The sequence below is a fragment of the Papaver somniferum genome, chromosome 2, assembly GCF_003573695.1.
Source record: "Papaver somniferum cultivar HN1 chromosome 2, ASM357369v1, whole genome shotgun sequence".
Taxonomy (NCBI): domain Eukaryota; kingdom Viridiplantae; phylum Streptophyta; class Magnoliopsida; order Ranunculales; family Papaveraceae; genus Papaver; species Papaver somniferum.
Genome location: NC_039359.1, coordinates 125,728,983 through 125,754,459, shown reverse-complemented (window position 1 = coordinate 125,754,459; position 25,477 = coordinate 125,728,983). Strand labels below are relative to the sequence as shown.

At 34.4% G+C, this 25,477-nt stretch overlaps 1 protein-coding gene and 1 pseudogene across 1 annotated transcript; one reads left to right on the top strand and one right to left on the bottom strand.

Moving 5' to 3' along the window:
• Window positions 1-1,427: 1,427 nt before the first annotated feature.
• On the top strand, window positions 1,428-3,528 carry LOC113349055 (DNA oxidative demethylase ALKBH2-like). The gene is made up of 4 exons (XM_026592979.1): window positions 1,428-1,719; window positions 2,455-2,571; window positions 2,659-2,851; window positions 3,024-3,528. Exons 1-4 carry the CDS (start codon window positions 1,504-1,506, stop codon window positions 3,236-3,238), a joined length of 741 nt encoding a protein of 246 aa, XP_026448764.1. The 5' UTR covers window positions 1,428-1,503; the 3' UTR covers window positions 3,239-3,528.
• Window positions 3,529-3,762: 234 nt separating this feature from the next.
• On the bottom strand, window positions 3,763-7,768 carry LOC113351894 (annotated as a pseudogene).
• Window positions 7,769-25,477: the final 17,709 nt, after the last annotated feature.

Below are 25,477 nucleotides of genomic sequence, written 5' to 3'. Positions count from 1 at the left end.
CCTAACCTCTGAAGTGGCTTTGTCTTTTGTGATGTCTAGACCTTAGAAAATGCTTCTCCAAATTTGAGAGGAATCAAAAATTCTTGTAATGCAACAGATAAGTGTTTTTGAAATATTTGCATTTAAGAATCCTGACCCAAAGGTTATTGAGATAGTGAAAAGTATTCAAAGCAAACTTAGAAAGCAAAGTATGATAAAATTTTCTCAAAATTTTAAAACCAAAACCCTTTGATGCTTATGAGAACAAATTTTGTTCCAATTTCTCATGTATATACCACTAGGAGAGGATTAGCCCCACCAAAAGTCTCTTTGGGATTTCTCCATTTTTTGTATAATCTCATCAGGGATTAAGAATGTAAGGAAGACTTCTATGGATGAAAAAACCATCCACAAGTTTCTGAGGGTCTACAAGATGTGGGCTAAAAAAGGCTACTATGGGGAGTTTTATTATCCATAAAACAATGAAGTCCATTAGGTACTCCGTTATTTTGAGGATATCTCTATGGATAGTCCATCCAGTCACTTAATGACCGGACATGATTTTTTTTTTAGTTTTTTACCTCATGCGGTCGTTTGATGGTCGGATGTGTATGTTTCCAGTTTTCACTTTTCTTGGGCGGACTCACACGCAGACGAAATTTGAATTTTTGTTTAATAAAATAATATTAAATTAGATGTATGTGAGGTCTACTGTTAAATTTATGGATATTAACTTAAAATTCCATAGTGGAAAAGATCTCCACAAATATCTGACTCTCTCTCTATATATATATATATATAGGGATGATCTCAAAGATATGGATCATAGGAGTTTCCCTAATCATGTGATAAATTGGAGATGATTTCAGAATATGTTGGATCATATTCATAGCGGATCTACCCGCTTGAATAAGTTGTCTTCCTTTCCATTTAATAACTCTTTTGTCAAAGTGAAAAAATAAATGTTCAAAAAACTTAATCGTAGATTTATCAATGTAAAAAGAAATACGTACCCGAGTATTTATTTTTAAGGTCAATTTTCTTGACCTTAAGGAATATGGGGGAAAAAAATACAAAAAGGTAGAAATCAACGTGTTTAAACTTAGTATCTATCGTTATGTTTATGCGAAGACACAGTTGTCTAAGTCGGAATTAGCGAGCACGGATCTTCTTCGAACTAGAAGAAGTTTCGAAATAAGTAAACATATTTATTCCATCGGATTATAATTTATAATTGGTTTAGACTTTCATACCAAACACCAATGTTGCTAAAAGGGTGCCCATCTACTTGGGATGTACCTATCCGATAGAACGAAATATTTTATTTTACATGGATTTTGGTTCACCCTAGTAAATTGACATCGGCATTCATGCCAAACACCGGTAAAGTGGAAAAGAAAATGAATGAAAAGAAAAGTGTTTTTTTTCTTTTTTTTTATAAGGGCAGTTAAAACTTGAAATGAATTTTTGAAAATCCTACCAAATACTCTAGATTTCGCGGGTTGCCTGTTTTGGATCGGAAAAATGAGCAACAGGTTGACAACATACATAAACACTAACCCTAATTTTATCAAGGAAACCCAAAATCGTAAAACAATTGATCTCGGTGAAGGAAGTGAAATCATTTACATTCCTCGTTTTGTACCTTCGGAACAATCTTGGAAATGGTTTGATTATCTTGACAAAGAAATCCCCTGGGTCAGACCCACAATTCAAGTCTATGGTCGTTCTTGCTCTCAGGTGAATTATTATGAATTCTTTTTTCATTATTGCAAGTAATGTAGAATCTGACCCTAATTTTATCTTTAATTAGGATTATTACATCTTTAATTTCTGAATATGTATGGATTTTAACATCACTTTAGGGTTAGCTTTACTAAATCTTGGAAAATGAATTGTCAGAGATTTGCATATAGAAAGACTGGACTAGTTCTTATTTTTGTGAATGATTAGAAGGTAAAATGCAATGGGATAAATTTGTAGCTTTGTAGCTTAGTATCTTTGATGCATCTCAAGTTGCAGCTGATGAGTTCGCAATTCTTGGGTAACGCAAGAAACCTAAGCCTCGCCTAGAACGGTGTCTCTCTCCCATAATAGGAGAAAGATGCCAGTTGTATGTTCTCTAAGTAGTGAAATCAGTACTGCATATTCTGTAGTAAATCAAATGAGTTGGACTGGTTTCATTTTATTTTTTTCAAAATATTCTGTCACGATATAAGTTTTTGCAAGGAGCTGCCTTGTTTTCCCATGAGCGATTCTACTTTTCTTACCTGTACACCTAGGTTGCCTCAGTTTGACCTTTGAGAATGTTTATCTTGAATCAAGTAATCTGGTTTAAAGTTCCTGCTTGATTATTCTATTAGAGTATACATCTTGTCTATTCGTTCGTCTACATGTTTGCTTGAAGTTGAATATGCATGAATTATAGATTGGTGCAACTCAGCTGATAAGTTAATTAGGGGGTTCTTTCTTCAGCCTAGAGACACATGTTATGTTGCCTCCAAAGGATTACAGGGACTGCGGTACAGTGGGTATACTCCTCATGCTTATTCTTGGGACGATTTCCCTCCACTCAAGGACATCTTGGCAGCAGTAAGAGTGAACTTGAATCATAGTTAAACTGGTCTTTTCTTCTCATCTCATGAACCTTACATTTGGTAATTTGACATTTCTTTCCAGGTTCACGAAGCTCTTCCAGGAAGTAGTTTTAATAGCTTGCTGTTGAATAAATATAAGAACGGTACTGATTATGTAGCATGGCATGCTGATGATGAGAAGGTGTACGGACTAACTCCGGAAATTGCATCAATATCCTTCGGATGTGAGCGAGATTTCCTATTGAGGAAAAGACCAGCCATAAACTCATCATTAGGTAGGACTTTACTTCTCTTTCCACACTGTAATAGATTCTGATAAGATGTGTGAATGATCAGATTTTTGTTGGCCTTTGCGGCCCTAAACATTTGGCAGGTGGACACTTTCTAATTTGCTAGGTTACTGGACTTTCTGATTCTTAACTGATAGATGCTACCTCTGTTATGCAGTACAAGCAGCACGCGAGGAACCACCAAGCAAACGAATAAAATCTCGCGTCAGCCAAAACAATCAACAATCCTTTGTGCTTAAGCATGGATCCTTGTTGGTCATGAGGGGCAACACTCAGAGAGATTGGCTCCACTCAGTGCCCAAGCGGGCAAAAGCTGATGCCGTCAGGATTAATCTCACCTTCAGGCATATAATGGAGGATGAGTCTGGATAACTTTAGGGGAGCCCCATGCTCGTGCTGAATAACCATTGAAGGTTTTGTATAGTACTCATATAAGAACTTTGCTAGTTTGAGTGTTGCTTCGTGTTTCCTTGCAAGGGTGCAAGCTAAAAAGCCAGAACGTGTCTTTTGTAATTCTATTAAGGGCCTCCATATACTTGTTCTCTTCTGTACTGACAAAAGGTTCATGAACAATACCTGTTGATATTAGAGGAGAACTGGGCAAGGAAATGGAACGACTTTGTTTATTTTTCATGATTACAGTCTTTAATGAAGTAATCTTTGAGGGGTAGTTTTCAATTTTTGAAGAATTAAACTTTGAGGAGTGGATATGGTGGCTGACCTGACTGATTTGGTTCACATATATCTATTTCAAATCCAAACATGGTCATTGCTGGGATTCCTACCTAGTTGTTCAGAATTGTTTCCTGCTTTTACATGGCCACATAGTCTAGATAACCGCAAGATCTTTACTGAAAGAGAATAACTAAAATCCTTAAATTTATCAAAATTGATCGCATAAATTTCTGCAGGATCAGTCAACTACCCATAAGACACCTTACTGGCACCTACTACTAGATTAGTATATGTACAGTACAAAACTCTGCCAGATAATTTCAAGCATTCCCCTTGCAAAATTTCAAACTACAGTACAAAACTGTGACCGACACCTTCACATACTGGCACTTACTCCTGTATCAGCCATTCCTTGGGCCTCTTCCCTTTCTCCAATTTCTTTTGCTGCTTTTATATCTTGTTTACTTGATACCAAGTGCCTCGGCCTGATCTGAAAACAACTTTTCTGACAAGGAAGAACTACAAATCTCTTTGTATACATCATACTTGGCAGCATGGGTTTTCCCACCTCCAAGCAATTTAGAGAGAGGATCACTTTTTCCAGCTATGGCCTCCTTCCGATCAAGGAAATCGGATACAAGTTCTTTCTTGCTGAACTGAATAAAGGCTGCAGTTCCATCCAAGTAATAGACTGAAGTTACACTGTCTGAACCAAAGACTATAGATACACACTCCTTAACTTCTCGTGGTTTTAACTTTGATGGAAATCCCCAAATTAAGGCAACATTCTCAAATAAAATTCTGGAATACCGTTGTTTGGGGTTTTGCTGAGTCAATCATTCGAAACTTTCATTCCCAGTGCGCAGATCAATCATGGCCCCATTGTTCCAACTGAGGTATAGAAGGTTGATGTACTTCTGGAGGTTCTCATGTTCAGCCAACCCTTTCGCCAGGGAATTATTATCAAACCCAATTCCTAGATGACTGCATGCCTGAGCAAAGATACACCCAGTCATAAAAGCATCATAACCAGCTTCATGATTGGCTCCTGAGTTCCAGTTAAAAGACCTGCATAGGAATTATTTTGTTAGAAGAAGAAAAGAGATCGAGGACAACCATTTAAACTAAGAAGTGAAGCTTCACGAGAGGCGGAGATCCGCATCTTACTTTTTTAGCATACACTTTAAGAAGCATACAGAAGTAATGTATCCGTTAACTGACAGAGTGAGATAGTTGCAAACCTCATATCATCCACTTGAACTTCAATTTTCAGACCCGGCTGATTAACTGATGCAGAACCTTCTGAGGACAACGCAATTTGGGGACATAAAAGAGCAAAGGCTGAAGACAGTGAGGTGCTTTGTTTCTTCATCAAACGCTGAATTGCACAGTCAGTATTCAATAGTAGCTTTGTGTCAATAATGTATGGGAAGACTTTATGGACGGAAGATATGTATTCATCTATTGTTGGAGGAAGAGGGCCAATAAATTTGCTGTATATGTGTGTCATATCTGCATCAGGAAGAAGAAATGTAATAGACGGAGAGTTGGGCTGCAAAAATAACATGTCTACAAACATGAATATTCCATACCTAAAAAGCTATTATGACCAACTAGCAACTTTTGTTCTGAGGAAAGGAGATCAATAACACGACGAAAGCCCGTCGCAGCTTTTAGCTTCATTTCGGCCTCCTTATGTAAGTCATTGCTGACCTCTTTCTGGACACAGATGGACAAATGTGTAAGATATCTGAAGACAAAAATCATCATACCAAGCTTTCAAATTTCCACATAGTTTTAACTTCTTACCATAACCACGTCTCCACCATCCTCGGAATCTGTATACACAATTAGTTTTTCTTCAGAGAACTTTCACCATTTGCACGAACAAAAGCAAGATCTTGAAAGTGCTTTCTGATGATCTGCATATTCCCAGTTTCTTCTGTTAGCAACATGGGCAAATTTGATACTATAGTACAAGTTAGGTAAAGCCTGCATCTATGTTACAAGTTACAACAGTGTAACGAGTGTTAACCTTGACGGCCCAAAAAGCTAATTTGCCTCGAGTTAAAATCTAAAACCGTATATCATGTAAGAGAAAGTTCATAAAAACCTGTACTCTATCATGTCAAAAGAAAAAAAAAAGGACTTAAACTATATCCTCACAAGGGATAGTGTAGCAAGGAAACAAGTCCTCTTTCACTAAGTTTCTGCTACTGTATTCTCCTGCCTAACAATGGTAGTGAAGTCCTTAATAGGAAATCTCGCTCGCATCTTTCAGCCAATGTTCGTCTGATGTAACAATGCAAAGGTGGATTTTTTTCTCTCGCAGCCAGCAGTTATAGTTAAACTTTCAACTTCAGACTAGGGACGGACCCAAAACTGGACTATATATCATTTTGACCTGGGCAACACATAGGTCCGTCCCTGCTTCAGATCTAACTCCGCCCGTGAGCATCGCTCTTAGCTAATTATTAGCCCTTATTTCGAAGAAAGCGGAGAAGTGTGAGAGAATTCCTCTTCACTGTTAAGCAGTGAGAGGGCTTTAGAATTTTATGCTCGAAAAAATTTATCTAGTCAAGTTCCTTTATGCCACATCCTTGTGACTTTGTGTTGGGGTCAAACATCTCCACCATGCAAAAGAATGTTATTACAGCCAAGGGTGCGCTGTCAAGGGATTAGACTAGTAAGGTAATAGGTGGTTTGAGGATTTCCTTTCTATGGAGACACTGGTGCTGTGTAAAGGCCGTCGTGGGTTAAGCCTTTCTACTTAGAATCTTTCCTAAATCGTATTATTCATTCTCTTTTTCTTTCATATAACAAATGCAGCATGCACTCAACTCAGTCACTCACCCAAATTTCTAACAAACTGTTTGGCGTCATGAAATAGAAAATTATCAGAAAGTAATAAACAATTACCAGTTGAATCAATCTTAGTTGATGAGAAGTGAAACCCTTCAATCTAAGGGCTGGATGCATCTTGTAGAAAACAGTCTCGAACATTGGCTCTAAGTCTATAAGATTTTCGTCAATCTGTACTCCTCCATTTGTATTCCTCAGTAAACTATCACGCCATCCCTCTATATATTTCTTCATCCGACATGCAAAAAGAATATCAGCACTACTGTCCTTATATTCTTCCTAATTAGATTCATCATTCGCCAACTTCAAGCGATCCCGTGCTTCAGCTTCTTGTTCTCTGGATAAATATGATATTCCTGGGATTACCCAAAAGTTTAAATTCTCAAAATATTACCATACATTGCACTAAGAAGTATAATTGCACAGAACAAGACTGTATTCTTAAGCTATTCTTAAGCTAATAACTAAGGGATAATCTCAGGTAACGGATATCAGACCCCTCGATATTAAATACTCTATATAGCTGCATTTCAATTCTATTCGCCTATCATACTAAGTAGCATGTATAAATGATAACTAAGTAACCGATATCAGACCCCTCGATATCATACTAAGTAGCATGTATAAATGATAACTAGTACTAGTGGTTATTACTTCAGTTCAACAAAGACAAAATTAAGTGCAAATTTCATTACCTTGGTGTATGCAAGCATTAAAATCGAATTTGTATTTAGCCAAGAAATCAATTGAAGTTGCTTGACAAAGGAACTCGTCCACCGGCCCGTCGTAGAATGGAAGCTCCTTTCTTGGAAACACATAAAAATTATGCGGATGAGCTATGAATGATTTCTTAGAATCATCCCATCGAAATGGGCAAACACCAAACTGAACCACAGCAAATTTCTCAACAGAATCCTTGATTTTGAGATAACGTATATCATTTCGATCAAAATCAAATGAATCCCTCCAAGGAGCGCTAGTGACACCAGTCATTTCAAGATCAACTGAGACGAAATCAGCTTGTTTGATATGGTTTCTGAGATTTTCAGAAACTGAATCGAAGTTATCTCTGGTTACATTTTTTATAGCGAAGGTTGAAGAAGAAAATGGGTGACGAAGTAGGAACTCAAATTTGTTCTTAGGGTTAGGGTTCTTGCAAAACCCCGAATCATCTCTCCCTTTGGGTTTCTAAGGAGAACTTTTGAGTTGCCAAGAGGAGGAATGGAGGATACAATTGGGGAGTATTTTCTTTACTAAGAGCGCACTCGCAGTAAACATGAGCGTTCTCTAGTGGGCTGCAAGCCTACAATCTTTATCTTTAGCTGGCCTCAGGCCCTCAGTTGCCTGGGTAGTAGTTCCCCGCATGAAGGAGTCGGAAAGGATCCTTAGTTAATTTTTATTTATTTATTATTTTTTTAATAAGCAACGGCCTGGCCAAAGATCCACCTCAACAGTTGGCAGTGTAGACTGCACCGTTGCTATGTCGACCTTTATCAGTAAATAAATACAGATACATTCGGATACTGACTGATACGGAATAAAAAACATTTTAAAAATGGAGTGTGTCTATGTTTCCAACATTCACGTTCGGTTTTACTATTATGATGATGACATCTTAATTTGTTGGTCAAGATGATACATAGTCTCAGAGTTCACATCGATAAGTACAATTCGAGATTTATTAGTTCAAGCCAATAAATACAGTCATTATCATCTAGTGGTTGATTCTGGTTCATAATGGAAAATCAATAAAATTTGGTACAATAACCTCAAATCGGGGTTGTGGGTATTAATGGGGGACTATGAAAATTCTACTCACTCTAACTCAAATGACAGGGCGGTGCCAATTGCTAGTGTATATACTATATTACTCTTCCTTCACTAATAGCTAAACCTATAATTCTAATACTTGTTTAAAAATTATCACCTCTTTTTATTTTCATTTTAAAATTAAAATCATATTCACCTTCTCTTCTAAGCTAAATGGCTCATCTCTTCTTCCGTCTCCCTTTTTTTATAAACTTAATTCATTATCGTAATCGTAGATTCAAAAACTTTAATCAACGATTAATTTCTTTTACAAGTATTGCTCGTGAAATAAATACAATAGAGATGTAGTTAACTCCCATATCGTTGATACGCTCAAAGGAAAATAATATTCGAGAAGGAAGAAAAAATCAATTGATGAAGAATCGGAAGAACGAGAAGCAAAAATGGCCTCAATTAAAAAGTAAATAAACTAAAAACCTATTACTCTATTTGTGGTTAGTGTTTTCTATGTTGTTTTGATTGTGAATGTGGGTTTGTAACGGATTGCAGTTACAGGAAAAGGGTCTTCACGGCCGCAAATCAGAAATTACAATGAGTTTTCATATACATGTTAAAATAATGAAAAATCTCCAAAATCTATGATATGTGACCATGTGGACTCTTACTTTCTTTTGTTTTTGTTGAGATGATGGCCATATTTAGGGTCATCATGGTGGAAAACCATTACGACTTAAAATTGTAGCTTAACGATTCTTAAGTAAATAATGACGACTTTAGAGCCAAAAAAAAAACATTTCATCCCAAATTTGGCAAGAGTGGCCATGGTATAATTATAAAGTCGTCATGGTATAATTGAAGGTTGGTCGACAATTTTGACCATAACGACCTGTATATTGAGACCATAAATGTTAGTTTTTATTTATTTTATTTTATTTTTGTGTATGTTATATAGTATATGCTTAAATAGATCAAGAAAGGAAAAAAAAAACATGTGCCCGCTCCTCCTCCAAACCTCCATGTACCGATAAATTCATGACGGCCGGCCCATATCGTGGAAAACGTCTGAAAATGGTATCTCTTGTTATCCGTAGTATTACAACACAACAAGGTAATGACCCAGCGGATTTCTCTGCTTCTCCTTCTTCTATTTCATTTGTGAATTCAGACGATGTAGGTACGAAAGAAAAATATCTCCCGGAACAAGGTGGTGGTGGTAATGAAGAAGAGAATTCAAATGGAAAAGAAAAAGATGTGATGTAAGTAATGGTGTTGGTGGTGAAGGTAATGATGATGGTGGTGATGATAATGATGAGGAGGCGTAGGAGAATGAGGAGGGCGTGGTGTAAGAGGAGGAGTTGGAGGTGGAAAAAGATGAATAAAAAAACAAAGAGGACAATGCAAAGAAAAAAGTCTCAATTAAACCCCCTGCTTCACACATTCTCTCCTCGCACTTAATGTTAGAACCTCTTAATAATGGTAAAGCCATATGAGTATCAAAAGATGAATGAAAAGTTCTACTTGGATATCCCATCTCGTGGACTCGACCATCTATGATATCATCGTAATAATCTCAACAATGCTTGTTATTTGATTAGTTGTTATTAATTTGTTTATGACTGTGTATCTTTCTCTCTATTTTGTAGGACCATAAGAATGTCGTAGGTCTTTTCAGGTGCCAGTTTTCGTATTCCAAAATAGAGTACTGGAAATTATAAGGAGAATGTTTAAGAGTTGGAAATTTTGTAGAAAACTTTGGTTTGTATCATGTCGTATAGAATTTCATGATTGCGTATTACAGGGTCGTGGTCTCGTCATCTTGTGAAAGATTTTATGGTGAAGTCGATACCTTCTAATTCCCGTTTGGCGAAATGTATTGATTCCTAAAAATCCTGAACAATTTTTAGGGCTCCGGTTCAAAACAATTACACTCAAGACAGATACAAGAAAATTTTTTCTTGGGATAAACTTCATGAATTGGCCAAGGAGTTTGATCAAATTCTGTTAAGGTTCATCCTTTGAGAATGAGAGAAGGTTATTGTTGTGTTAATCAAATCGTTGTTGTCCGAGTTAAAGACATAAACCTTTATTATATAACCCTCTGGCTCGTTCAAACTTGAAATTTTTACCATCCTGGTACCAATTTTAAAGAAACTTAAAATCTGCATATTATACATCATATTATATGTACCGCCCTTTATTCTATAATCCCTTTAAACAACAATTTCATAATTCTTTGTTTAAATTTACTCATTTTGAACTTAAGACCTTCAAAGATGATTTTGTTTCTCCTAAAGCATAAATCTCTCATAGTTGCATAAGATGTAATCACCCGAATCTCTTTAATTATAACGTTTTTATATTTTACAAAAGTAAAAACGTCTTCAAAAGACTTTGGGTTTAGGAAACCTGACTGTCTCCATACTGGTTCACCGAAATCACGGAACCAAAGAAGGTGAAATAGTATATTTTGATCCTTGTACCACATGAGGAACACCTAGATGCCATATGAAACCTCCTTTTCTTCATGTTTTTATCATTTGCATATACTTCTTGCTCCAACTTCCAGATATCATTACTTAATATACCATGATATAGAAAAGATTTCTAGACTTTTTACGACCAACCCACAATTGGTTTTCTGACTCTAATCTTGTCCACTACAGTAAAAGTGGTGAAGCTTCGTTTAATATTTCCACACCAGATAAGTTAATTCACCACCCCCATTACTGGTAAAATTTTAGAAGATAAGTAACTGGCTACTGCATCTGGAATATTTCATTTGTTTTGTAAAATCAAATCCATTGATAATTCTTATCCTTATATTTTGCTGCAAAGATTTAAGACCATTCTTTCTTATACCCAATCTAGACACATGCGCGAAGCGCCTGTCGTACTTTTCCAAATAAAATCAAATTTCTTGTTAAATAACTCGTCAATAAAAAATATTCATTTACAATCATTATCTTGGACAATCCATTTACCCCTTCCCTTTTCTTACCCAAGTAAACATAATCTGTGTCATTAACAATGTGATTTATGAATTCAGCCGCCGGTGGTTTACTAACCAAAGAGGAGTTTACCAATTCAACCACCCCCATCCCCTCTAAATAAGTCTTATCATCATCATATGCCTCAAAAGTTCGCTTCTCTAAAAAAAGATCCCATTTACTCTTTCCTATAATGTTTGAGATGGTAAAATTGAATTATGAGCCACAAAATCTGGTATTTTTAATAATATGTTCATCATCAGTATGTACAACAAGCACTTGAAAACCCTTTTTTCGTTATATATACTGATGCTACCACCACTTTATACGCATTTAGTTGACATTTCATAAGTTATCTCAAAAGTACACATTGAGACATAGAATCTGGAACTTGACAACCTTTTTTGCTGAATCGTTAACTGATTCCATTAAACTTTCAAAAATCTTTTGATTTCTTTTTTGGAATCAGTTTTTTATTTTCTTCGGTTTAGTAATTATAGTAATTCCAACTCTTTTCTTTTGTCTTATCAATCACAGTAACTCCAACTCTTTTCTCTTGGTTTGAATTTCTTTGAAATCCAAGGCTTTCCTTTGATTTATAGAGAAAAACTAACATTTGAATCCATAATTGTTTGTTGTTCGAATGTAATTTGAATATCCGAATCATATATTTTTCAGACATAGTTGTGCAGATACTAGATTGTGTCTGTGATACTGGATTTTTGGTAAACAATGAGTTTTGGGCAAAGACCGAAGAGAAAAGAGATTGAGGAAAAAATTCTGAATATGCATGTATTCTTCCATAATCTTTTAAAATGTACAAAAAACTAAGTGAAGACACGAGAAAAAAAAACACACAAACTGTTGCTTAGACATTTCCTATGAAACAGTTTTTTTCTATTTTAATATAAGAAAGATAAGATAAGATTTAAAATTTTAACCTTGGATGATTGGTGAGTATGGATAATTATTTGCATGATTATCCATTCTAGCTTATTGATCATTCTTATTTAATTTGTTATACTAATTGTTTTGGTGGCTTATCCATGCGAATTATGTCTCCTATATCTATGAATATGAAGGAATTCGTCCATTATTGATCACTACTAATAATAGAATCTATGGCGCAGAGTCAAAAAGTGATTACGACCAAACGCTATTGATCAAATTATCCAAAAAAATCCACCCACAACAAGTTTCTATATAATTATTGGTATGCGCAATTCGAATATTTAAATTCTTAACGATAAAAATGTGTATTGTTGTTGATATGTTGTCGGTATTGATGGTGGTCAGGTAAATAGAAACCATGCTTATATATTAAAGGACACTTGTATATTAGTCATCTTCAACATAATTATCATGGTATATCGACAAAAGCCAACTTTATCTACCACATGCCTATGAAATGTTATCTTTTTGCATTTAGTTTTTAATTTTTTAAAGAAAGAGGTATACGTTTTAATTTTATTTCCATATATTCAGGAACGTATCAGGAAAAAATACGTTAAATATGAAAAGCATTATAAAAATGACAAACGTTTTGTTTCATGAGAACAATTAGATTGTAATACATAAGTATTAAAAAAATGAATTTTGAAAAGAAAATTGAAGATTGGAGGATGGTATGTCAACTTAGATTCAACCATTTTGATTTGACTTCTTCATTAAGTATAAGTCTTTCAAAACAAAGAAAAAATACGCAGAACAATGTTGTCAATATCGCATTCAGTAGTCATTGGTATTCAGAGTCATGAAAAACTACGTCATGTCGGAGTAATAACACACGATAATACATTTAAAAATATTGTAGCATCGTATAAAAAACCTTTTAAGTCTGTAATAAAAGTGTTCTAAGGCATATATTGAGCAATATAATTTGTATAAATAAACATTCGAAGTTCCTATAGATCCACACACAAAGAAAAATCCCAAAGAAAATAGTTATACGCAACGATATGATTTATTGAAGTTGAAAACATTAAAACTGTAGATCCTAAGTGTTTCCAATATCTTAAGATATAATGAATACATGGGCAGGAAACAAATGAAATAAAGATTAAAATCGAAAAATTTATCTGGTTTACTAAGAGAAATGTGAATAAGAAGAAGAAATGGAAGAAACAATTATGTAAACCAAACCGTGTCCACTAAATTTTCTCGATAATTCGTATTTGTATTCAATTTTCAAAGACTATAGAAAGTTGTCACGTCCTTTTTGAATATATCATCTTTGTCAAAAGATTAAAACAAGTAATTCTTACTTGATAAAGTTAATTAAAAGAAAGTATAACAGTTCGCCAAACCAAAAAAAAAATATCTCTAAATGGGAGTCTATATACAAATGATAGTCCCCTTTTCTTACTAAAAGAGTGTATTATTAGTAGTTACTAACATATGCATGTGTCCTTGATGATTTAGGTAACTCTTACTATTTGTTCTTCAAATTGTTACTTTACTTACATCTAGAATTTCATTTGTAAGAGGAAGGAATGTTAAAATGTGGTCACCACTTTAAGAAGTATGGAAAAACGAAACAAAATGATTAATTATGATTTCTTATTCCTTTTATCCATGGTTATTTATTATTCAGAATTTTCTATATATAGCTATTGTTTGTTGGAGCTACTAAACTCAATTATCTATTCATTTATCATTAAATTAAAACTATGGTTTTCATATTTTAGGTTCTTAATGGAGAATCAAACTATAACAAAATGTATTCCAATGAACATTATTTTTCCAATAATGGGCATATGTAAAATGTATACATGACATATAAAATGGTTATCTATGTTTTTTTAAAACTGTTTTATCTTTTTTATTAACCGTTTACAGATATTACTTTATCAATAAGAAATAAAATCATATCACGACACATTGTTCCGGAACCTTGAATCTTGGGGAGGATGAAGACCTAGGAGTAGTAGGTAGGCTTGTAGTTTTTGGAGTGGAAAGAGAAGAACCGTTGTTGGAAAAAGGAGGTAGACTAGCAGCCGAGATGAGAGAAACCAAGGAAATGATCAAGAAAAGCAAGAAAGGTGCCGCTGAAGCCATTTTTTTTACTCTCTTCTCCTCTCTGTATTTTTTTTTGCTCTCTCTAGCTTGTTCTCTCTTCAACTTTCTCACTTCTCCTCTCTGTATTTTGCTCTCCTCTCTTGTAATCTCTTCAACTTTCTCCCTTCTCCTCTTTTTATATATAGTGTAAGAGTCTAAACCTACTACTACCAGTGACATGAAATTCTTCTAGTAATGAGGTGTAAACTACTCATAAAAACCTTTTATCATTTACAGTAAAACTTCGATAAAATAATATGCTTGGGCCATCCTAATCCTATTATTTTAAAGAGATTATATAATCGATAATTTATTATTTTATTATTTTATAAATATGTTAATGATATATTAATTTAAAAGAAGAATTTCTATTATTTTAATTGAACAATTGTGGTTTAATACAAAATACCTACGATGTGCAACCATTGACTAGTTTGATAGAAGTTTCTAGATAATGACTGGAAGTTGTAAAAACATTAATATTGTACTACATACAAGAATAAAATACCACTTGATTTGAACTTTAAAGAAAAACAAACCAATATTGAATCATATTTTGAAAAAAATTGATATCTATGAAAATTATTTTTTATTTTTCTAATGGAATTATTATTTAATATAATATTTTGGACCTAGTAACATTTAAGGGGAACTTTTGGAATGTATTATATTAAAATAGTATCGATTTTATTATTTTAGCACTAAGCACCCGAGTCGGGACCATCAAATTTTATTATTTTAGCGAGAATATTATACTATCGAGTATTATATTAAAAAAAATTTATTGTAGGTTTGACCGGTGATCCTACATATCTTTGTCGTGTTTTACTATACTAACACTGTTAGGGCTCCGACTCAAAAAAATTACACCCAAGACAAATACAAGAAAAATCTTTCTTGGGATAAACTTCATGAATTGGCCAAGGAGTTTGATCAAATTCTATTAAGGTTCATCCTTTGAGAATGAAAAAAGGTTATTGTGTAAATCAAATCTTCGTTGTCCGAGTTAAAGACATAACCCTTTATTCTATAATCCTCTAGCTCGTTCAATCTGTAAATTTTCATCATCCTGGAACCAATTATAAAGAAACTTAAAATCTGCATATCGTACACCAGATTCTACGTACCGCCCTTTATTCTAAAACCCCTTTAAACAACAATTTCATAATTCTTTCTTTAGATTTACTCATTTTGGGATTTAGACCTTCAGAGATGGTTTTGTTTCTTCTAAAGCATAAATCTTCATAAGATGCCATCACCCGAACTTCTTTGATTATAACATTTTTATGTTTTACAAAAGTAAAAACGTCTTCAAAATATTTTGGGTTTAGGAAACCTAACTATCTCCAAACTGTTTCACAAATCACGGAACAAAAGAAGGTGAGATATTAACCTCCTTTCTTCGTGTGTTTATCATTTGCATATACTTCTTGCTCAAACTTCCAGATATCATTACTTGATATACCATGATATTGAAAAGGTTTCTAGATTTTTTTATGACCAACCCACAATTGGTTCTCTGACTTTAATCTTGTCCACTAAAGTAAAAGTAGTGAAGTTTCGTTTAGTATTTCCACACCAGATAAGTTGGTTATCACCACCCCCATTATGGTAAAATTTTAGGATATAAGCGACTGACTACTGCATCCGGAATATTCCATTCATTTTGAAAAATCAAATTGACTGATCATTCTTATCCTTATATTTTGCTGCAAAGAATTGAGACCATTCTTTTTTATACCCAGTCTAGACACATGCGCGATGCGCCTGCCGTACTTTTCCAAATAAAATCAAATTTCATGTTGAGTTACTCTCCAATCAAAAATACGTATTTATAATCATTATCTTGTACAATCCATTCAAACCATCCCTTTTCTAATCCAAGTAAACATAACCCGTATCATTAACAATGTGAGTTATGAATTCATCCACCATTGGTTTACTACCTATAAATAGGAGTTTCCTGAAGTCTCATCATCATCATATTCCTTAGAAGTTCGTGTCTCTAACAAAAGATCCCATTTACTCTTGTCTACAATTTTTGAGATGGTAAACTTGAATTAGTAGCCACAAAATCTGGTATTTCTAATAATATGTTCATCACCAGTAAGTACAACATGCACTTGAAAAACCTCTTTTTTTTTCTTCATATATACTGATGTTACCACCACTTTATAGGCATTTAGTTGACATTTCAGAAGTTATCTCAAAAGTATACATTGAGACATATAATCTGGAAGTTGACAACCTCTTTTGATAAATCGTTAACTGATTCCATTAAACCTTTAAAAATCTCTTGACTTTTTTTTCTTGGAATTAGTTTCTTTCTTTTATTCAGATTTAGTAATTATAGTAATTCCAACTTTTTTCTTTTGTCTTATCAACTACAGTAACTCCAACTCTTTTCTCTTGGTTTTGATTTTCTTTGAAATCCAAGGCTTTCCTTTGATTTATATAGAAAAACTAAAATTTGAATCCATAAACGTTTGTTGTTCGATTGTAATATCTGAATCATATATTTTTCAGAGATAATTGAGAAGATACTAGATTGTGTCTGTGATATTGGATTGTTGGTAAATAATGAGTTTTGGGCAAAGACCAAAGATAAGAGAGATTGAGGAAAAAAATGTTGAATATGCATGTATTCTTGCATTCTCTTTTTTAAAAAGAAGTGGTGTCTGTCTATGGGACAGATCCGACCATTAAAAATAGATCGTGCACCGTTAGGATCGATCGATCCGTGAATTTATCTTTGGGACGGATCTGAACCCGTCTATTATATCTCTTAAAATAAATAAACGGCAAAGATTACTGTCTGGCCCGACCTTAATTCAGTTAGCTTTCCTAATATTTCTTGACCCTTATTATTGGAAATGAGACTTATTAGAGTTCTCAAACAATTAAATTTCCTAAATCCACTTAAGAAAATTCGAGCATCTGTCTCGATTGCAAACAAAATTTCACGTGTTGACATAGTTTCTTTACAACGACACTGATTATCACGTATTATTGACTCCAATTTGTCGCACTTACGGATGATACGGAATACGGAAAGAAGTCCATATACGTACACGAAAGAAAATTTATCTTAAATTAGCTTACATATAATTAATTGAAATAGTTTGTTTAAAACGACGACACTGATTATAGTTCGCCCGTAATCTAGGGTTGCGCATAACTCACTTGCCGATCATAGTATAAAAAACTGCATTAAGTTTAACAATAGGAATCAATACCATATATTCTCTTCCACTATCTCACCATCACCACTCCAAGATTCAATTAATTATATATAAGCTTATTTATGATAAATTTTATTTTGTGTACGTATATGGACTTCTTTCTGTATTTTGTATCATCTGCAAGTGCGAAAAATTGGAGTCAATAATACGTAATGATCTCAAAAAATTTATCACCTTTCTTGGAGATGTGGGAGTTAATTTTTCTCAAACAGAAGATCAGCTACAAGATCCATCTAAATAATGGAACTTGATTAATTTGTTGGAGGAGAAATTACTACATAATCCGTAGTCATTATTGTTAGAGCATTTCTCGGTCGAACTCACATGAGTTGCTATCTCAAGCATGTTTGTCAATGTAAGTGATCAAAACTATATATCTTGATTTATAGTTTACGTATGACTAAGTCTCGGTCTAGGATAGTTAGGAATAGTTGAGCTCCAGACTCCATGGTGATTATCTTACGAAGACGAAGAACTACTCAAGGAACCAGTAGAACTTCATCAGACCAACATGTATGTTTAGACTTGAACTCATCTGTCACTCAAAAGTCTATCTACTCTATCTCCTACTCTTGAGACAGAAGTCGTATAAGTATGATAGTTTTCATACATACACATTTGCTATTTCGAGCCGAGTTTACTCGCCTATCTTTTTCTCGAAATATGTGTTGGTAAGCTTTTTATTTAACCATTTTCATCTTTACCCGTGATGAAAGTGATGATGACGTTTCAATCTTGAAAATAGCTTAGATGACGATAGTCGATTCTTTATGTCTAAGGACTATTATAACATTATAGAAGAATTTTTCAATGATTGAAACGTAGAGTTGAGATTACGTAACCAACTATGGATATAAGCATATATAGTGTGTTCGCACATTAGTGTATAAATCCATGTACCGGAAACCAAGTGCGTGCATATGTGTGCATGCGGTATTGGTGAAGGAGACAGGTTGGGTACGCGTACCCGTACGCGTACTGGCGAAACTTTTCCTCCCGGAAAATTCTGCTGAGTTTGGAGTTACGAACTCATAAACCAGTCACCTTAGGTACGCGTACCCGTACACGTACTGGCGAAACTTTTCTACCCGAAAAGCTCTGCTGAGTTTGGAAATCAAAAACAAACTCAAATCCGGTAGCTAAGGTACGCATGCCCGTACGCGTACCCAAGCTGGTTATATTTCTCAAATCGGTAGTTTCATGAACTTAAACAATAAATCAATAAGGAATGCAATCTTTGCAAACCGTGGCTATATTGTTCATGAATTGATTCAAGTGAATCAAACCGATTTTTTTTTTCAATTGTGTCTATGTATAAAGATCTAAGCAATTGAACAACTCTTGAACTAGTTCTTATGAGTCATTTGAACTAGTTATGATAAAGATGAATACGGTTAATATGAAAGTGCTCATATGGCTAACCATTGGTTAACTATTTGTGAATCAACTAAGTGTACACGTTTAGGTGCGGTTACTCAAACCTAAATGAATACATTTCATTTGTGTGTGTGACAAGCTAAGTTTCGATCTAACGGTTGAAAGATATTAGCTTGGATAAATCAGGTTTTTCATCTAACGGTGAATATTGAATGCTTTGTTACCAAGGTAACTTGGATTGCAAACCCTGATTTGAAAACTATATAAGGGAGACGTCTAGCAACTGGAAAAATTAATCCCTACACCTCTTGTGTGATACTAGTTGGTTTTGCTAGAGTCGATTGTCCTTTAACCGTAGGTTTCTTCTCGAGACCCTGTCGGTTAACGACTTAAAGACTTCATTGGGATTGTGAAGCCAGACGAAACTACTTCTCTTGTAGTTGAGCGATCTGATCTTGCCATTTTCTATCGTACGAGTTCAATTATAAGATTGGATTGAGATTATATCTCCGATAGGGCAAGATAAAAAGAAATCACAAACATCTTCGTCTCATCGTTTGTGATTCCACAATATCTAGTTTCGCTACCATACGATTTAGATTATTGTGAGGTAATTGATAATACTAGGTTGTTCTTCAGGAATATAAGTCCGGTTTATCAATTGGTTCCTGTTCACCTTGATTTTATCAAAAGACGGAAAAAACTTGTAGGTTTATCTATGGGAGACAGATTTATCTATTATCGTAGACTTTCCTGTGTGATACAGATTTGTTTATTAAAGTCTTCGACTTTGGGTCGTAGAAACTCTTGGTTGTGGGTGAGATCAGCTAAGAGAATCAAGTGCGTAGTATCCTGCTGGGATCAGAGACGTAAGGAGCGCAACTGTACCTTGAATCAGTGTGATATTGATTAGGCTTCAACTACAGTCCAGACCGAAGTTAGTTTGTAGTAGGCTAGTGTCTGTAGCGGATTAATACAATATGGTGTTCAATCTGGACTAGGTCCCGGGGTTTTTCTGCATATGCGGTTTCCTCGTTAACAAAATTTCTGGTGTCTGTGTTATTTCTATTTCGCATTATATTTTATCATATAATTGAAATAATATAGGTTGTGTGTTGTGTCGATCAATAGTGAAATCCAACCTTTGGTTGTTGATTGGATATTTATTGATCCTTGGATACTGGTCTTTGGTACCATCCAAGTTTATTCCTTGTATTTGATAAAGACTCGCAGATTTCTATTTGCTTGAGTAAAGATCAAATCAAGAGATAGAGATATTAACTCCTTAATATACCTTTTATTAAGATTGAGTCTGACTGTCTAGTTGATTCTCTTAAAAGTATATTAGAGTTCGTCCATACAGATTGCTAATCGAAATATTGGGTGTGGTTGTTAGACCCCCCACTTTTTCAATTATGATCACCCATTACCCATGCAGCGGAGAAACAATAAATAAAGCATTTTTTTAATTAATTTTTTTTTGTTCTAATATGATTACTTTGCTTAAAATCCACACAATGTCAAAAGTAGGAAAAAAAAATAGACCTGAGACCATATACTTAGTCCAAAAAGATGATTATATCGTTGTATTCACTATTTTCTTATAATTATATACTTAGTCCCTTAAAAGCACCAAAGACCATTGTTAGAGCATTGCTCGGTCGAACTCGCAAGTGTTGCTATCTCAAGCTTGTTTGTCAAGTTTAGTTGCTCAAAATTATATACTTGATTTCTGGTCTACTAATAGCTATGTCTCGATTAGGATAGAAGTGTGTAGTTGAGCTTTAGACTTCACGGAGTTCACCAATTGAAGAAGAAGATCTACTGAAGAGCTTGGAGGAACTTCATCAACAAAAGGTATGTGGAGACTAAAACTTATCTATCACTCAGAAGTCTATTATATTCTATCTTCTAAAGAGACTAATTCGTATAGCAATATAGACTTTTACATTATACACAATTGAAATTTCGAGTTGAGTTTATATCGTTTATCTATTTCTCGAAACGTGTTGGAAGCTTTTAGCTTTAGCTAAAGTTCATCATCTACTTGACAAATTTAGTTGTAAACAACTTGTTGTTGGAAACTAAATACTAATTCAAGATGATCATGTGAAAATTACCTTGAACTTGTTACATGATTTGTGTGAGACAGTCAATTGATGTTAACTTGGGAAGTTTCGTATTGATCGATTAATCACTTGAAAATTACTTGAAGCTAGTGATATGTGTAAGATTACCATTGTAGTTTTCTAAGGATGTTTGAATGATTAAATGGGAGTTTTAGAATGACTACCAATGCCTGGATATAATATAGTATGTATACTTGGTAGTGCACTGTGAAGTTCTAGTTCAGGTCCGGAACTCTTGTTTGTGAACTATGTTTGCAAACGGGTTTACATGTGAAAAGTTCTGGAGCTGTTGTTCGCGTACTCTGTTTGCGAACGGCTAGACAACGCTGAGTCCGGAACTGTTGTTCGCGTATACTTTGTTTGTGAACGGCACTGCAAGGTCAAAGTCTGAAACTGTGGTTCGCGTACTCTGTTTGGGAACGTAGTGGTTAGGTTCTAAAATCAGTAAGTATGAAATACATACTCATGAAATCAAGTTCATTTGCGAACTCTGTTTACGAACTAAAGTCCCTGTAACTTTAATGAAATAAGGTATACGAACTTGTTTTGCAAACCGTGGGCCCGTGGCATTATGTTCATGAATTGGTTCTTGCATAAGTACTTTTTGCAATTACAAACCAAACCGATTTTTTTTCAAATGGTTCATATATATATATTTCTATGAGATAGTGAACATTTGAACAACTCTCTTGAAACACATTTAGATTCATTTGATTATCTATCATGATTGATTGATCATCATATTTGATCTAGAAGTGTTAGATGAATGTGGCTAAGTTATAAGTGTTAATGTGGCTAACATCGGTTAGTTATTATTGAGCCAACAAGATATACACGTTTGGGTACAGTTCATCCATATCTAAATATAGGTATATTTCATTTGTGTGTATCAAGCTAATACCATCTAGCGGTGGAGATTGATTGCTTAATTTCTAAGCAGACTTAGCTTGAATCTTAAATCAAGAGTTCATCTAACGGTGAATATCAATTGCTTTGTCACTAAGCTTTCTTAGCTTTAATTGTAAGCAACCTTGATTTGAAAGACTATATAAGGGAGAAATCTAGCATATGAGAAACCTAATCCCGACACGCGTGTGTGTCCTAGTTGCAAACTAGAGTCGATTCTCCTTTAACCTAGATTTTCCAATGCCATTATTAGGATAACGACTTGAAGACTTCATTTGGGATTCGTGAAGCCAGATCCAACTATTTTCTCTATAGTTGTGTATATTGATCTTATTGTTCTATCGTATTGAGTTTTATCTTCTGTAAAATTTACTCGAGAATCATCTCCAATATGTAAGATATAAAAAGTAAACACAACAGTTCTTCGTATCAGACTCTTGTGAATCCGCAATAACTTCTTATATTAATCAGTTAGGTTATTATGAGGTGATTAATATTTCTAGGCTGCTCTTCAGGAGTTAAAGACCGGATTATTAGTTGAGTTTCATGTTCACCTTGATTTATCTAAAGACGGAAACAAAACCAGAATCGAAATATCTGTGGGAGACATATTTTTTTATAAGTCTTCGACTTTGGGTCATAGCAACTCTTAGTTATGGGTGAGATCATCTAAGGGAATCACGTGCGCAGAATCCTGCTGGGATTCAAGAGGCGTAAGGAACAAGACTATACCTTAATCGGTGTGATACTTGGTTAGGGATCAACTACATTCCAATCTGAAGTTAACTTGTAGTTGGCTAGAGTCTGTAGCGTCTTAATACAGTGTGGTGTTCAAATATGGACCAGGTCCCGGGGTTTTTCTGCATTTGTGGTTTCCTCGTTAACAAAATTTCTGGTGTCTGTGTTATTTCTTTTCCGCATTATTTTGTTTATAGAATTGAAATATCATAGGTTTTGCGTAGTTCAATCAGTTGATAATACGACCTTGGTTGTTGGATAGAACTTGATTGACACTTGGGCATTGGTCTTTGGTACCGTCCAAGTTATTTGTCACATCAATCAGGCTCGCAGATTTCTATTTGTTTGATTTGCTGATTGTATTGAGAAAAAGGTAAAAACTCTTTGATATAATTCTTGATTGAGTCTCGATTTTAAGTTGGTTCTCTCGGAATTAAACTAGAGTTTAGTCCATACAGATTGCCGAACGAATTATTGGGTGTGGTTGTTATACCCCTGCTTTTTCAATTGGTATCAGAGTAGGAAAACACGCTAAGACCTCATAAGTCTGTCTTTATAACAATCTGATTTCTGTGGACAGCAGTTTATCTCTTCCTAACGCGCATATAAATGTCTTCCAAAGTGTTTGATTATGCCAAATGTCTTGGGTTTACTTAAAAGGATAACTCCTTAGCAGATTCTTCAGAATCCCGAGGTAGAAAGCTTTTGCTATCAGATTCTGGTAACATTCCCTCTAAAGTGACAGTTGACACTATGTCAGAATCTGAGATGGAACTCACCATAACATTAAAAAATATGCTGAGGTTATTGATGTTCAAGCTTCTAAAATTAGATCCCTTAAAGAAAAATATGCTCAGCTCACTGATGAACTTGAGAAGTCTCTTGATAGAGAACGAAAACTTTATGGTATTATTGAGTCTTTTTCTAACAATATCGAAAACCTCGTTCAAGAAACTAATCTAAAAGGCGACAATATTAGTATGCTTAAAGATACTTAAAGAAAACTCAATTAGATAAAAACGTTTAATCAAGACTCATTCATCAGAATTGAATAGATGTCGTGTTGAGAAAGAGAAACTTGTTGCATCTCTTTTACTAGCCCATGAACAATGTAACTCCTTGAAAAGAGAAAATTATGTTTTAGTAAGTAAGTCTTCTTCAGTGCCTATTTCTAATACACATGTGGTATTACCTAGCATGGAGAAAATTACTCCTAAGGAACTATCTGCTAAGAAACGTTTGCGTAACTTGCGGATATCAGAAAAGGCTATGAGTCATAATTGGGATTCTTAAAAAGTTTCTAATCCACGAACCTGTTCATTCTGCGGGAAAAAGAATCATAATGTTCTACATTATTTTGCTAGAAAGAAACAAATTTCTGACCTTCAAAATCTGCTTTTTTTATAGTCGACAAAGTAAATAGTCTGACGAGATGTACAATGGATAATATTCCTGCAGAAAACCAGAAATCTCATAAAAAGGGTTTCCAAGGTCACTCCTCTAAAAATATTTACAGAAATCATGTTCTTCATAATGATGCAACTCCTTACACCACCTATGTATACGTTCCCAGTGTTTATGATAATAAGTCTGGCAGGTTTAAGTCGATCTTTATTCTCTGGAGCGGATCACAAGAGGTCCTAGACTTAATCCTCATAGAAATCATTCTGATGGAGATTCAAAAATGTCAATGTCTAATTCTTTCGTAATAAGATATAACCGAAGGAAGGTAAGGAATACACGACACAAACACTCAGAAGGTATTTACAACTCTTCCCTCAATATACGTAATAGGATTACTTCTCACTCTGTTACCTAGTTTTAGGTAAATTCATCCTTGAAACTAACTTGAGAGTTACAAGGATGATATTTGTGGGATACTCAAGTTCGTTGTATAGTATCGCCTGATCTTATGTTTTTATCCTTGAAATAAAAGTGTTTTCTTCATCTTGTGAATGCTGAGTTATATATTGACTCCTAGTAACTTTTGTATCTTGTTGATTCTTTCATGTGCTCTAATTTAAAGTGAATCTTATAATTATCGAGTTATGAAAATCTATGAGATGTATGAAAACAAATAGTATATTTTCTTATTGTGGATCTTATTTGACCCATTAACTTTTCGGAACCGGTCCACGAACATCCGTGTACTCTTCTTCTTAAGAGTTTCAATAGGGTTTCTATAACAAGGGATTCATTTCGTTCTCTTGTTCACAAATATATATCTATTATATTGGTTTCCATCCCTATCAAAAAATATATGGAGAACTCTTCAAGATCTCAAGAAGTGGTGGATCTTGATATGGAAGAAGACATCAAAGGATGCAGCTCGGTTCAAGAACTTGTTTTGAAAAAGATGATTGCAAGAAAAGAGTACAACTCCTGGATTGTTGAATCTGTCAAGGATTTAATTCATTATCGGAATGACTCAAAGTTCGAATTTGCAAATCTTCAACTGCAAATAAATCATTTAATTGATGGCCAGACCAAAATTCTTGAAAATCAAAAAGTCTTGGTACGGAACCAGAAGAAGCTCATCTCTAATTGCATCAAGGCCAGGCAACTTGCTCGCGTTGCTGATCGAAGGTGAATGTTCTAAATCATGAACATAGAGTTTCTATGGTCAAAAGAATCAAGGATATCAACGATACCTTTTATGATGGGGTCATGGAGAGTTATGAAGTTATCAAACAAATCTGAACTTTTTATGTCTAGGAAACTTCTTATGAGAATTCATTCTTATGTTTAAGAAGGATAACTAGGGTTTGGAATAGCATTTATTGTGATTACACATAACTATTTTAACGATTTTCATCTTGCAATGTTTTTAGATTTATTTATTTAAATTCCTAAAGTTATTTGGAAGAC

Excerpts from the sequence above, each read along its gene's own strand:
- LOC113349055 (XM_026592979.1), top strand. The coding sequence starts at position 1,504 with ATGAGCAACAGGTTGACAACATACATAAACACTAACCCTAATTTTATC. Across the intron at positions 2,572-2,658 it reads TCAAGGACATCTTGGCAGCA|GTTCACGAAGCTCTTCCAGG; the intron begins GTAAGAGTGAAC and ends ATTTCTTTCCAG. Across the intron at positions 2,852-3,023 it reads AGCCATAAACTCATCATTAG|TACAAGCAGCACGCGAGGAA; the intron begins GTAGGACTTTAC and ends TCTGTTATGCAG.